This window comes from Alexandromys fortis, unplaced genomic scaffold, assembly GCF_014885135.2.
Source record: "Alexandromys fortis isolate MF-2015 unplaced genomic scaffold, M_Fortis_MF-2015_v1.1 scaffold_20, whole genome shotgun sequence".
Classification (NCBI taxonomy): Eukaryota; Metazoa; Chordata; class Mammalia; order Rodentia; family Cricetidae; genus Alexandromys; species Alexandromys fortis.
Window position 1 is genome coordinate 16857211 of NW_026067903.1, and position 15696 is coordinate 16872906.

The 15696-nt window shown below is 35.7% G+C and overlaps 1 protein-coding gene across 7 annotated transcripts in view; it reads left to right on the top strand.

The window, feature by feature from the left end:
* Rims1 (regulating synaptic membrane exocytosis 1) overlaps positions 1 to 15696 on the top strand; it is a 472082-nt gene that overhangs the window by 201972 nt on the left and 254414 nt on the right. For all 7 annotated transcript variants that reach the window (XM_050134523.1, XM_050134524.1, XM_050134525.1 and 4 more), the window contains 2 exons: positions 4655 to 4868; positions 7051 to 7062. In XM_050134523.1, the coding sequence (XP_049990480.1) occupies positions 4655 to 4868; positions 7051 to 7062 (226 nt within the window). The remainder of the gene's footprint in view (positions 1 to 4654; positions 4869 to 7050; positions 7063 to 15696) is intronic.

Genomic DNA, 15696 nt, shown 5'->3' on the forward strand with positions numbered 1-15696 from the left:
CACATCAATGGAAACACCTCCTTTTCCTAGTAAAACACTTGAATGTGTTTGCTCATGAAAGAACTAATAATATTTAATTCTTTGTCATGATCTAAGAGACCACATAGTATAAGAAGCAAAATTATTCACAATAGTAGATCCTGGGACCTCAAACCATTAAGATCAGGCTTGTAGATTTGAAAAGAAAACAGTATCTTGAAGTCAGTTTGGTAAAAAGGGAGTGTGGGGACAAAAACTATTCATCACCGTTGTATTAGCTGTTCCATTATCAGGTTTTGTTCGCATATTTCACCAAAGGTTCACTTTGCTTGGTAAATTCACACTTTCATGGTTCCAGAAATGCTTTAAGTTACAAGTGGCATCCACATTTGTTGTCTTCCTTTCTGTGAGCTCGGGAGAAGTTCTTAAGAAGGTGAATTTAGAATGATATGTCAACATAGAAAGTTAAAGTCTCAGACAGATGTTGGTTTTCCTGTCAATAAAGTAGAAATGGTGCTATTTCACAATGTTATTGTAGAGTCAAATGTTTGTATTTCTTCTGAAAGCTAATTAAATGGATTATCAGTTCTTTTACACCTTTTCAATATTATTAAATGCATTTATCTCTGTAATTCTGTTGAGTTCATTTGCTATTCAGTGATATTTGATAAGCTAGAAAGGATCTTTTCCTCTTTAATATGAAATGTTTCACACACACAAACATAGCACACACACATATATATTTATTTATGTATGGAATGTGTGTATACATACATATATATTATACATGATGTTGTATATATTATGTATATGGAGAAAGGGAAAAAGGGAGAGCAAATATCATGAACTAATTCCACCTCAGCATTAAAAAAAAATCTCAGTTACTCCTGAGGCACAGAACTTTCTACATACTTTGAGAATCTTCATATATGAATTTAAACAATGTAAAAGGGAGAAACAGAGAGTCTTACCCAGATTGATTTATGTGCTTGATGAAGAAATTTACACACATGTCTATGTAGCACAACCCGTTGCATACATTTCATATACATATATGCTTCTGTATATTTGTCCATTAGAGTACACTTTATATTTATCTTACAACATCCTCTATTGTGATTTATTTTCATCTATTTGTCAATTACAAGAAATGGTTAAAATTTTGAAGATGAATTTTCCTATTCTTTATATTTTCTTCAGTTAAGTTCAAACTGAATTTTGATGAATGCTTATGTAAACATTAAATTCATAGTTTTAGATAAGAGGCTAATTTTAATATCATTAAGTGTATGTGTGTGCATGTGAATGTGCCTGCATTCGTGTGTGTGTGTGTGTGTGTGTGTGTGTGTGATGAGGTCTTGACTTATAACAGAGGCTGGCCTTAAATTCAATCTGCATCCTTCATCCTTCAGAGTGCAGAGCATGTAGCTGTGAACCCTCTACCTGGCTTAGTAATCCTTTCTGAGTTAAATATTATACTTTATTTTATTTACTCAGGCTTTTTTTTTGCCTTTTTACTCTTTCCTTGAAATATCTTTTTTTTTTTACTGTTATTGCAAATATTCTGTCCGTCTTTGTATTTAATGTAAATAACTCACCTCATTAGAAATCACAAATCATGCTATGTTTGAGTCTATCTTTTCTAAGCCTCATTTAACTAGCATTTTAACAATCTGGCATGGACATCTTTGTCTGGTACTGATGCTACACTGCATTCTACTTATGATTCCTAATGAGTTCATTATCTCTGCTATCTCCTGCAAGTCATTAAACATTCTTTCTCTGTAGTTCCATGTTTTTATTTTTAAATTAAATCTTTTGTCTTTTTTGAATTTTGTATTTTTCCACCACTAAGTGGAGAAATCATATGTTTTATTTCAAGTATTTTTTTTTTGGCTGCCTACCTAAAGCATTTACTTTCACTGTGCAACAATTAAAACGAAGTTATTGATCACCGAGCCTCAGTGCCTGCTCCCAAACAGATCTCTACATCTGAGTTATGTTACCTTGTCAAATAGTGTCCCTATTTCATTTTACTCTTTATAGACTTTGCACACTTTATTTCCTGCTCCAACATTAATTTTAAACTATGTTGAAAGCATTTCACCATGGTTTTATGATTTTATGTGAGTAAATGAGTTTTTTTCAGAAATTTTGCCATTATCAACTCATTTGTTAATTATATGTGTTTCCCCTTAGTATGGACAATGAAAATTATAACTATATTTAAGTATTATACATATATATGTATAATATATATATATAATACATGTTGGTTGTAGTAATTCGAGCGGCTGGGCTGTGTCCCCAGCACCCCGGCCGCCTGGCTAGCTTATGCCCAAAATAACAACACACAAACTGTATTCATTTAAACACTGCTTGGCCCATTTCGATCTAGCCTCTTCTAGGCTAATTCTAACATATTAATTTAGCCCATTTCTTATCATCTATGTAGCACCGCTAGGTGCGCTTACCAGGAAGATTCTAGCCTAAGTCCATCGCGTATGCCCAGGAGAGCGAAGCAGGGCCTCTGCTCCAGAGAGCAGAGCTGTCGAGTCTGAGCTCACTTCCTTTTCCTCCCAGCGTCCTGTTTTGTTTACTCCTTCCCACCTATGTTTTAACCTATCAGGGCCAAGGAGTTTCTTTATTGCTTAACCAATGAAATCAACAGATTGATATATGACATTCCCACATCAGTTGGTTTTCATTAAAAAGATATTTGTCTTTATTGTTGGCCAAATTCTTCATCTCTTATATTGACTAATTGGTGGGAGACCAGTATCATATACAGGAATAATAATGACATATTATTAAGAAATATGAAATGACTTATGAATGAACACATGGGACTCCACAAAATTGCCATAAAAAAGGATTTCATCTTAGTGGCTAGAACCTCATATGTTACATATTGTACAAAATTTTTCTCTGAGGGACGGATGTGTGTTTCAGTTTTAAAATGTGTACTTAGTATGCACAAGGCCCTGGGTTCAATCTCAAGAACCATACATACATATGCTTAAAAACAGAGCAAAAAGCTAAAATCCTGAGATAGAAACCCTTTGGATTGATCCTAGTAAAATGAATAGACTTTCCAAGTTTAAATTTTAAAATGTCAGAAGAATTTTGTTTGGAAACCATTATATCTTAGCATAAGACAAATCCTATGTGAAGAATTCAAAGACTGGCCCATTAGCCAAATGTAGCCTGCTGCCTCTATTTTCATAAATAAAAGTTTTATTAGAATGTATCCACAGTCATTCATTTCAAGCCTATCTATGGCTCCTTTCCTAACAGAACAGTGGAGGTTACAGCAAATACTCTATTTAGTCGTAAAGACTAAAATATTTATTGTCTGACCTTTTACTGAAAAGTTTACTAACACCCATACTAAATCATACTCTATATTATAGAATAAATTTATAAGAAAACTCTTTCTTAGCCTGACTTCTGAAAGACTTTTGATTGCTTAGTTGATTTGACATAGTGGCCCTGATGGTAAAGGTTTGACTTAGGGGCTAGATAAGTATTTGTTCTTGATTCTCCTTATGCTGAAATTTATTTCTGTTTATTCATTTGGGGTCATTTATTTTCTTCCATCCCTCACAATCATTCCATTTACTAGAAGGTATTAGACTCCCAGGGCTATTTTGTACACATCCTTAGAAATAATCGTCATCCCTGATAGTTTCCTACTAACCCAAACTTACATTGATGGCAAGATATGAAATGGTGAGTGTAACAAATAATTCATTAGCAAATAGACCAGGTATTTGTAGATTCATTAAGTTAAATGCCACATGCGTTATTCTTTTATAAAACGAAATTATCTGGCTTGTCAATTGGGAATGCTCTCCACACCATAGTCCGCTGTGTTATATGGGAGTCTATACACATACGCTTTACGTATGGATTAAATAGCAAAAGCATCAGTTGGAAAGAAAAAAGTAATGATTCAAGTTCGGCTCAGGAGCTGTTAGAGGTTAAAAAGAAACACATAACATCATCAAACCCCAGTTCAGAAGCATTACTGAGCATGGGCCTGGCTCACCACCTTGTGTGTCTGGGGAGTGCAGCTCTCACGGCTTCCTTCTGTGGACTGCAACATTAACTGCAAGGATTAACAATGTCATCTGTGCATTCTGTGTTTTAGGGAGCACTCAGGGCCAGCCCGCTAGCTCAAACACAGAGATGACTTTGATCAGCTGTTTCCCAGGATGCATTCCTGGTGAGGTGGTCCAAGACTGTCGACTAGGCTTGGTGCAACCAACATTCTTCATTCTCATTTACAATGTGGAGAAATCCTTAACCTTGGAAACTCTCTGTAGGTTGGAGGGTTTTCTTCCAATCGATGTGTGTATAGCAATTTAAGACTGAAGGACTTGAATTGATGAACTGAGGATTTTGAGTCTTACTGTAAATGTTCTTTTGGGAAAGGGCTTGCCTTAGCAGATGTGGATGGGGCACACCAGAGTAGTAAAAGGAGAATCTCTTGTTAAGATCAAGTAAGATCAGGGTTTGTGTACCCCCAGATAGATTGCCTGTTTTCACCTTTGTGGGGAAAGTAGATTTGCATGCACTGCTTTTCCTCAAACAGCTTAACTTTAAGGAAAAATTGTTGCGTTGTCTATCTTCCTTCATTTACTTAGTTTATTCTCTTGTCTCTTTTGCCCAGGAGATTGCATCAACAGTTTGAAAGCTATAAGGAACAAGTGAGAAAAATCGGAGAGGAAGCACGGCGGTACCAGGGCGAGCACAAAGATGATGCCCCGACATGTGGAATCTGTCATAAGACTAAGTTCGCTGACGGATGTGGCCATCTTTGCTCCTATTGTCGCACCAAGTTCTGTGCACGCTGTGGAGGCCGTGTGTCTCTGCGCTCGAACAATGTGAGTGTCCTGTGAACGCACCAGGTGCCCACGAGCTAAACAAAGCCACTGCGTTTGCCAGCATGTAATCACTTGCATGGTCTGAGACTAGAGCATGCGTGCAATAAGCGCAGGAACACATCCTTCTGCGGCTTGTGTTTTATAGTGATGAACATAGCACCCAATAAGATACTTGGCATATGTGGGGCTTTTTAAATGATTCCCATCTCAATCCAAAACAATACCTGTCCAAAGCACTTAATTTTCAAAGGAAATGTAAACTTAGTATCACTAACCATTAAGCAATGGTTAGCTACCATAACAGTAATTTAAGTTTTACTATCAAGACAAACAATTAGCACCATGTTCATCTCACAAGAAGTGGTCAGATTTTCAAGGAGCATATGGAATAAGCCATTTCTATATGCTAGGGTTATGAGATGTATTTTCACCTGAAGAAATTTTCCAATTTTGCTCAAATGAGACCACTGTATTTTGCTGTATCATAGTTTTAAGTTAGCACAAATATTTTCTGCTTTAAGATTCTAAACAAAGAATAAATAAATTCTAGTACGACAGACCCCAACATTATAATTTGTGAAATTCAAGACCCTTATTATCAAGTATCTACTCTAGAATACATTTGAGTGTAATGCACCTCTTACATTACCCACGCTAGTACAGTAGAATTATTTGTAGAAAAATTCAAATAAATTATTTGGTTAAGATCTATGGTATAGCATTGAACACTTGCGATGAACACTGCCTTAAAATTTTATGAGTATTTAGTCCAAGTATTTATCATGTTGTCTAGCCATGTGCAAGATGTGATATAAACATATTTTAAATCATTAAAACTTTAACTACTCTTGAAGTTCTTCTAATTTGGAAAAATCAGTTGAGATTGAGAACAAATTTCTCAAGTGACCATATATTAATTATTTGGTCATCTGAATTTTAGTAGGATATTCTAGAATTTCTTCCAGGGGAATTAAGACACTGAGTATAATAAGCACATTTTATAGCTTAATGTAAGGCCCATGTCATCTCTAAACAAGTGTTTCCTTAACTATAAAACAGGCTAGTGATCAACTTTTATACTTGTTATCAGAGTGAAATAAAAAGAATTTAAGCGAATAGCCATGTAAAGAGTTCTTAAGATGTATTTGTTAGTCCCTTGTCCAATTTTTAGTGTTTGTAAATACGTCCTCTGGGGTGCGTTTTGCAGGTGGGTCCTGAAAGTGATTCTGATACATACCAGTCTGAGCTCTGCTGGCAATGCAGTTAGTGCACGCCAGCCGCGGGGTTAGTGCTGTCTGAGTACCCACAGCTGCTGAAGCTGTTAGCTTCCCATCATAGGCTTGAGGCAAGCCAGATGCCACACAGCTGATCGCTGGTATATTGAAGTTGATAGGGTCAAATTCAGGTTGTTTAAAGAAAACTGAGCTAGGAAGTGCTTCAGTTCTTTGATACAGATATGGACGCATGCTTTAGTTCATCCCTCTTACGCTGAAATTACCACAACTTGAAATAAATATTTAAAGAAGTAAAACTAAAGAAGGTGCAGCTTAAAATTTGTCTAATGGGTAAGAGCAAAATAGTATTTAAGACTGTTTCTCTTATGATAAAATATTGAAATACATATTAATAAATACTATTTTTACTGTTATGGGATAAGTCATCATGCCTAAAGTACTTGTATTTCTCCAATTTTGATATGACATTTCATTAGATATTCTTATAAAGTTTGTCTCTAACCATTTTCACTGTAATTTTAATAAAATTTTGGTATTGTTCTATGTGTTTAATAAAGTATTTTCAATAATAGGAGGTAGCATGTGGCAAACTGATATATTTTTTTTCCTGAAGATTTCCTTTGTTTTTGCTTTGGAGATACTGCTTGCTCTCTGAAGCATATTGCTGTTGATTGATAACAACTTTGGGATCTTTCAGGCCCAGCCTCCTGAGAGCTAGGATTACAGATATATATCTGACACCAAGTAATACGTTAAATGTAGGACTAGTCTGCAATCTAAAACACAGGAGAGTGGGCTCAGTTCTTGCATCCAGCATGTGCTTTCTGTGTTTTAACCCTGGAGAAATGTATTTGTTGCACTGACATCGCTTTATTAATGTGAGGCTCATTCTTGTTTCTCTCTCTTTCTTCTCTCCCTGCTCTGCTTCGTTGGATGTTTTCCCAAAGGAGGACAAAGTGGTTAGAATCCATGCTTTCTTTTCTATGATTTAATATACTGTATTTTTTTTTTTTGTGAACTTGATTAAGTGACAGTTGCATATAATTCTGCCAATCACAACATTTCACAACTCGGTTTTACAAATGAAGGAGCTCATCCCTAGTTTCCATGAAAATGAAACTGAGACGAGCATCCCAGAGCCCAACAGAATTTTACATTTGTATATCACGTTTGGAGAGACTGAATTCCTGGAAATAGTGAGACTTTGCTATATCACCAGCCCATTGTCCTTAGCTCCAGGATTTTGGTGATTATTCTGTTTTAGGAGCAGTACACTCTAGAGGGCTTTCAACCCAGAATACCTCTTAGGTGTGAAGGCTGGTGATTTGAAACTCCACTGCAGAAGGAGACGAGGTATACACACGTGGTACAGACAAGAGATAAAATGCAAATCAAATATAAGTCAAACGGAAATGGTGTTGCTTTTCAAGAGAACACATGACATTAGAATTGTCAGGCTGAGCCCCATCCTGCTCCTTTCCTCATCCCTGTGCATGACAATTGCTTCTTGAGCCTAGGGGATCACCTTTAACTCCTATTACTGTAGAACTCACAAAGGCTCTTTGTCTTTGGGAAGTGGCGTTCAAGTGGCATCTTCCATCAGCATCACCTCTGTATACTCTGTAAACCTCCCTCTCCTGTCAAATACAACTTCCTCGGGGCTCATTAGTTTATCCAAGTGACAATGAGGCGATTAATACTTTGGATTAAATGTCATTTCAGCTGCCTTTGTTAATATCTTTCCAATGTAAGTGATATACAACAGTACATGATGAACAAGCTTGACATTTAACTGAACATTCATGTGTGTTTGCAAACTCAATGCACATGTCTGGCCATCCATGTTTCCATACAAAAGAAACCACTTTGAAAATTCATTCAGCACAGTAGATTTTTCACTAAATGTTTTGCCTCGGTTATTGGTGTGTGGGATTACTGCTATAATGAATGATACATCTCATTAAGCAAAATAACTGGATAATCATACACATAGAATTTAATAAATAGTATCACGTTGGACAAGTCGACATTTAAAGTGTAGACTTGAATTACATCGGAGAGTAAAATGGTAAGTTTATAATGGTCATGTTGTTCAGACTTGATATAAGACCTGGCCAGGAGCATCATCCCTTCAACTGTCTTCCTATGATACTTGGTAGGTTGTTTTGGACTTGCTGTGTTTGCTGTGATTGTTGTCTGCATAAGATAATCCAGGCAGGCTTTATGGTTGCAATGGAAATGCTGTAAAATACAACCACCTAAAACTATCTTACTCACTTCAATTGGAGAGTATACATTAATTCACCTGTGTTTAAATTAATCAGTCAACATTACTCTGGACGCTTTCAGCCTGTGATCCACTGATTCGGTGGATCAAATGAGCCAGTCTCAGGATAGCAGCACCAGATTTTGTCCACAGGCATGTTAAGGAGAATAGCTGAGTATTTTTTAAAGATTTGTTTAAGTTTGCAACTGTATATGTGTATGTGCATGTATGTGTATGCATGCACACATGTACAAGAGAGCTAAAAGAAGCCAGAAGAGAGTATCAGATTTCTCTTGGATCTGTAGTCAGAGAAAGTTGTGAGCTGCTTGACATGTTTGCAGGGACTGAGCTCTAGTCTGTGTAAGAGCAGAAAGCATTCTTAACTATTCTTAATTAAGTCCAGCTACATGTTACTTATCTTAATTTCCCCATAACTATTTGAACTATTGTTTTAAATATTATCCTTAGCCTAAGTCATATGTAATGGTAACTTGGAAAACTGAATTACGTAAAAGAGCCACGATACAGAATGACTTTGATGTGGGCCTGTGCAATAGCTTATAATACAAAATGATTTTGTGCGCATATATACTTTCATTGGCAAAATTAATATCATGCCTTTATTTTGTTGAAAACCACCCCTCTTCCAAACCTAAAAATTAGTGATATTATGAAAAATATCCAGAGCCTGTTTAAATGAATTTTATTTTTGTTTTACTCCATTTAGTAGCAGAGAGTGCAATTTGGATCACTCCCTTGATACTCACAGTGTCTGCTGGGGAATCAGTGGAATGATTCATCTGCACTGAGTTCCCTTGTGGTTTCCTCTAAATCTCCATCAGTGCTCTAGTGCGAAATAGTGGGTTATGAATATAGTAAACAAAATGAGCTTGTTCCTTTCCAGTTCATCCAATTTTCCAAAAATGTGTCAGGCTTTATATTAAGAATAATTTATAAAAAAAAAACATTGGCATTGTTTTTGGTATTCTCTCAAAATGTAAAAGCATAGTTACATATCTTCTAAAATGTATATATTAAATTACTTACATATAGTGCTCATTATAATTGATACTATATAGCATATATAATTATATTGTTATGTATTATAATAATTATAATGAGATGCTATGTGGAGGAGTCACAATTTTTAAAGAATTCTTCGTATTAAATTTTCATTAGTATTTATAAAAGTTATGCTAAAGGTTATGTTGATGAAGCGGAAGTGCTTTTGTTTTCTGAAATCCTTACATTAGTAAGGTTCACCTCGAAATGGGACAGTAACGACTTAATATGAAGCTAGCCTTATCATAAGGTCTCATTTAAAGGATGGGTAATTCTTAAGAGAATAGAAACAACCCTCAAACAGATATCCACACAAGCACTGTTATTTAAGTAGAAAATAAACAGCCTTGGAGTTTTCCCCTTGCTAGAATTAAATGCAAGCAAGCCAGAAAATTACAACTATTTTAAACAAGTGATGTGATTTGCATGATTACATTAAATATTTATTACTGTGAAAAATACACCCAGAGTTGTCCATATTTAGTCCATAGGAGACAAGACAGAGGCTTGTAGTATACAGCCTTCACTCATTTGAAGAAGATGATTTTCAAGAATTTACTTGAGATCTATTTATTTCCTAGAAGCTTTGAATTTTGTAACATTTCTCTTAAATTTATCCCCCCCCAAATATATATATACAGAAGATATATCAATAAAAATCTTAAGTTATACGAAAGGAGAATTTATACTGTTCAAGTCAGTTGGTTAGAGTTCTCAAGTTTTGTCTGCTTTTATTGAAGTTACCCTAAAGAGAAAACAATACATACATTACAAATATTCATCTATAAGAGGTTTAGGAAAGCAGTGAATTTGCATGTGTCTGTGTTTGTGTCTGCACACGCATGTGTATACATGTGTGTTTGTATTTACATGTGGTGTCCAGAGGTCAGCACTGGATGTGTTTCTCAGTTCCCCCTTTGTTTTACTTTATATTTGATAGTGTCTCACTGTGTAGCCCTGGCTGCCTGGAATTCTAGACCAGGCTAGCCTGGAACTCACAGAGACCTGCTTGCCTCTCACTCCCAAATGCTAATGCTGAGATTAAAGGTGTGTGCCGCAATACCTGGATCCAATTTCCTTTTTGAGGCGCAGTCTCTAATTAGATTAGATCCGATTCTGCTAGACTACATAGCCAGCAAGCCTGAAGGATCCACCTGTGTGTGTATATAAGGAAGAGGATTACAGCCACATGCCACCACCCCTGGCTGTGTAGGTCCCTATGTTTACGTGGTAAGGATTTTACTGAAGGAACTGGCTTTCCAGCTCCCAGTGTCTAGTTCTCATATTGTATAATACAAATATGTTTTAAGACTTTGACTCACTAGAGGCTGAAATATAGCTCAGAAGTTAAGGGTACTGGTTGTTCTTCCAGAGAAAGTGGGTTCAATCCCCTTGCCTGCCTTACGGTTCTCAACTGTCTGGAGCTACAGTTCTACGGGACATATCGCCCTCTTCTGGCCTCTGTAGGCACCAGACATATTCATGGTAAAAATAAATTAGCTTGGTTACTGTTTTTGTAGTTTTTAGTAGCTCACACTCAATACCACTACCCTGGAAATATTTGATAGTATTCAAAAAGCATTAGAGAGTTTATTGGCTTGTTTAGTTTTAATCTTTCTCTCTTCCTTGATTTATCTTTCAATAGTTACAAAATGTGTTTCAGAAAATTATAAAATTCCATAGTAAGACTAGCAAAGTTATACCAAGCTGTAGAAAATGAAAACTTTCTAGTATAAAGAAAGGAATGTTAACAATTTTCACAGAGCTAAAAACTAAGCTGGAAAAATGACTGAGTTTTCTCTTATGATGTTGCCAAATCTCTATTTCTAACCTGGTTGTAGGATTTCTGGGTCTTAAGATAACTCCACATTTTACTTCTTGAGAAGTTCCAAAACTGTTTCCCAGAGAAGAAAGTTGTCAATTCGCCTAGTTTTGGTCACTGTTTGTCATTATGTTACTATTGTTCTCTCTCTTGCTTTTCCTCCTTCTTTCCTTCTCCACACCCCCGCCCCCCACCGGTGTGTGTGTGTGTGTGTGTGTGTGTGTGTGTGTGTGTGTGTGCGCGTATTTATGGGTATTTACGGGTATACCTCCATGTGGAGGATAGAGGTCAACTTCAAAGATACTTCAAGAGGTGAACACCTTGTATTTCAAAATGTCTCTTACTGGGGTCTTGCCCATTATTCTAGGCTGGCTGGCCAGTCACCCTGGGGATCAGTTTAGTTGAGTCTCCAGAGGACACCATGACAGACATTTTTATGGGGGTTTTCAGTTCAAGTGCCTTCATGCTTCTGTGATAGATACTATAGTGACTGAACCATAGCCTCGGAGCCCTGGCTTCTTTTTTTTTATTATTTTCCTTAAATTAAAAACATCATGTATGAAGTGAAATTATATCTCATTCTTGTTTTCATAAATCTATTTAACCATAGATACATTAGTTTGATAGCTGCAATAGTTCAATTTGATAGTGCTATAATTTTCTGCTAATATGTTTCTGAGTTAAAAATTCCTTGGGCACATTCTTTTCAAAAGGCTGACGTATTCGCTGCACTGGGAATTGGTTTCTTAGTCAGTGGTGTCAGGCACCTGTTATCCTGGCACCTAAGGGATGAAGCAGGAGGACAGTGACTGAAGCAACAGCTTCGGCTCTGTTGAGTTTGATGCTGTCCTGAGCTGCAAGAAAGAACCTACCTGCCCCTCCCCACCCCACCAAAATCACTTTGTTCGGGAAAGTTTCTGTTGAATTTGTTAGATCACCATTTTATAAAAGCTGTTCAAATAGACTTTTCATAGCTCTGTGCTAATTCATTTATTTACCCTTGTATTCACTTTTATTCATTTGTTTATTTTTTATATTGAGTCATATTCCTAATTACCTTTTAAAAAATCATCTGTCTTTTCAGTAAACATAATTTTGTTGTTTATGCATAACAATATGCTTTCTGATCAGTGTAGTATAAAAGTTATTCATTGTTAAAAGAATCACTTGCATCCCATCACTAAACTTAACCAAGCAGCCCAGAAAGTAATTATGATGATGAGGATCAAAGTCCTTTCCCTAGGTAACAGGCACTCAGTCATTTACTTATTTATTCTAGGACTTGCAAAAGATTTTTAGCATGAATTGTTAAGTTCGGTGTTTAATATCAAATACATAAACCCTTTAGTCTACTAATGTGGTCTTCAGTTAATGCAGCTTAAAGGTGCATATGTATATGATGTGTGTATGTTGATGATGATTGAACTGCACCTTTAATCAACATTTCTGAGTACTCAAGCCATTCAGTACCAAATGTATCTTTTACCCGTTTGTGTACAAGCCGTAAGTCTGTTAGCTCATGACCTCTCCTGATAGTGTTTATTACAGCAGTTTTAAAGATATTCCTTAGACACACCAACACTGTGTTTGCAGAATATAGTCTAAATTTCCTGCAATTTGAAAATAGTTTAACTTTGAAAGACGTGCTCAAAATCTCATTACTATTAACTTGGAATTATATTTGGAACTTAATATATCCTTGGTTTCATACATCCCATTATTATAGTATTTAACAAACAACAGTATAAATTAACAATTTATTTAATTGTGTCATTCATCTTTCTAACACTTTCTGCATATAGAAATCCTTTCATAGCAGGTAGTATTACAAATCTTTCATTTACGTTGCTTTATAATAGTAGAGAAATAATTTTGTGTGTTTAATCAAGAGCATCTTTGTTGTGAAATAATTTATCTCCATAAAATTAATCATGCTTTTATTGACACTAAAGTGCTATTGCAGCAGATTACTCGGGTAAAGGTAGAAAAGTACATCTTCCGTGGAGAAACATGCTTTGTCAGTCTTCAGTTAATTCCAGGGATTTTAACATGTGTGTGTACTTTAAACTATATAACAGTTGACCAACCGTGTCAGTCATTGAGCCATGTGTACACTTCAAAAAGTCAATACAAGCAAGTGTGCATATGATAGTCACAAGAAAATACCACTCAGCATGTATTTGAAACCAAGGTGATCTTCAAATGAGTGCGTAAAAGTAGTCAATTCAAACATCACTGGGACATATGACTGTAACAATATTTTAATTTACTCACACTAAGACTTTTTACTTTTAAATCTGATTGTATTTTATTATTATCTTATTAACTTGTCAAAATTAGTAATTCCCTGACAGTCTTCCTAAGTCTGTACATTTCATTTCTTTTTGATATTTACAATTCCTATAGACACCAGAATTATCATCGTCCATCTACAGGACATTTTGAGAGTCACTTGTATGTATTTATTCATCAGTTGGTTAGATTAGCTGTCAGCTAACAACTACCAACGTCCTTGAATTTATATTGTTCTTTGTTATTGCTGCCTGGAGTATCAGCCTCCAGACAGTACAGGACCTGAAAGAAATCCATGACGTTGGTATATAGTAGACTTTTCTACCGAAGAGGAAAAGATACATACTCTCTATGGTTTCCTTCAAATATTTTCTTTATTCTTCTTTTGCATTCTTCATCCCTTCTCTCATTCTTGATGTTTTTTTTCTAACTCTGTTTTTATTCTTGATGTTTCTCCTCTAATTCTCTCATTCTCGATGTTTCCATTGTAATAATCACATATTTGATGATTTCTTTATTACTTTTTCATTCCTGATGTTTTCCTTCTCTCTCATTCTTTATGTTTTCCTTCTAGCCCAATTTAACTCTATCTAACACTTCTATTCTTTTTCTTACAGCTTATATACCCCAGCAAAACCTTTCAGGCAATATAAAAATTACAATGTGGTCACATTTTGTTTTTTAAGTGAATGATTACAATGAATACAAAACAAACAGTAAAAAAAACACACTATCTTATATCCCTTAAATGATTAAACTGTTTAAATATTATAGGTGAAAACAAACTGTGCCAAGAACCTACGTACATTCATACCCAAGCAACTTGTTATAGATTAACAATGTAGGCAAGCAAGCTATTCTTCCCAGTCATATCTTTTACTGGCAGGCTGCATTTTACAATTACAAAGAAAGGGCCAATTACTTTGTTACTTATCTTGAAAGGTAATCTTATAAGGATTCTTAAATGAATCACAAATCAAAACTTATTTTATATGAAAAAGAACCAGTCAGATCTACTTTAAAACTTTAGGGTGCATACATACTCATCTGATTTTTATTGAGGGCAGAAATGGGTATAAGGAATTAATCATCACATTTGAACATCAACCAACCAGAGCAAAGAAAGTACATCAGCTAGTAAGACTTGGGCCACTTTGTATTTTGTCCTCAGCTATCTGTTTTTGTGAATTTGAGATTGTTTTTTAAGGTTCTTCATTTCTATTATCAAGATATCTAATATAATCTGAAGATATTTTAAAGCTTTATTTCAGCTAATAATGCACACCAGATCCTGTGTTTCTTTCAGCATTAAGAGAATTAGAGATAGTCTGGCTCCAGGGGAATCAAATTTTTTCTTAATCATTATCTTGGGTTAGAGCCTATACAATTCCTTAGATGAAACTCATAGGCCATGGCGGTGTAGTATTTCCTTGTATTTATTTTCATTTATTAAAACTCTGTATAAACTAACATTATTATTATAAATTAGATAGCACACCTTAGGGAAGAATCATCTTCTTGACGATTGACAGATAAAGTGCCCAGTAGAGTGGAATTTTTCCATGAGATATGCACACTACATTACAGGCAGTGGGGAATCTCCCCATACTCATTCAACCATGACAGATACCAGAGATAGGTAGCAAAAGCAGTCCTATAAATGCACAGCAGAAGCAAAATACATTTTGGTGTAGGAGGAAGCTTCTTGTTTGTTTCCTGGCTGCCCAGAAACTGAAATAATCACACAGAAACTATATTATTTAAATCACTTCTTGGCCCATTAGCTCTAGCTTCTTATTCACTAACTCTAACAATTGATTTAACTCATTTCTATTCATCTGTGTATCACCTCATGGCTGTGGCTTACTGGCTAAAGTTCTGGCATCTGTCTTCGGCAGAGCTACATGGGTCTCTTTCTGACTCTGCCTCCTTTCTCCCAGCATTCAGTTTAGTTTCCCCTACCTACCTAAGTTCTGCCCTATCAACAGGCCAAGGCAGTTTCTTTATTCACCAATGGTATTCATAGCATACAGAGGGGAATCTCACATCATTCTGGGATCTGTGGTCTTGAGATCTTTCTTAACCAAGACTGACCATTCAGAGAGTCTCCTTCTGGTGGACTGACACCTTGATCTTCAGTTGCCACCTGTT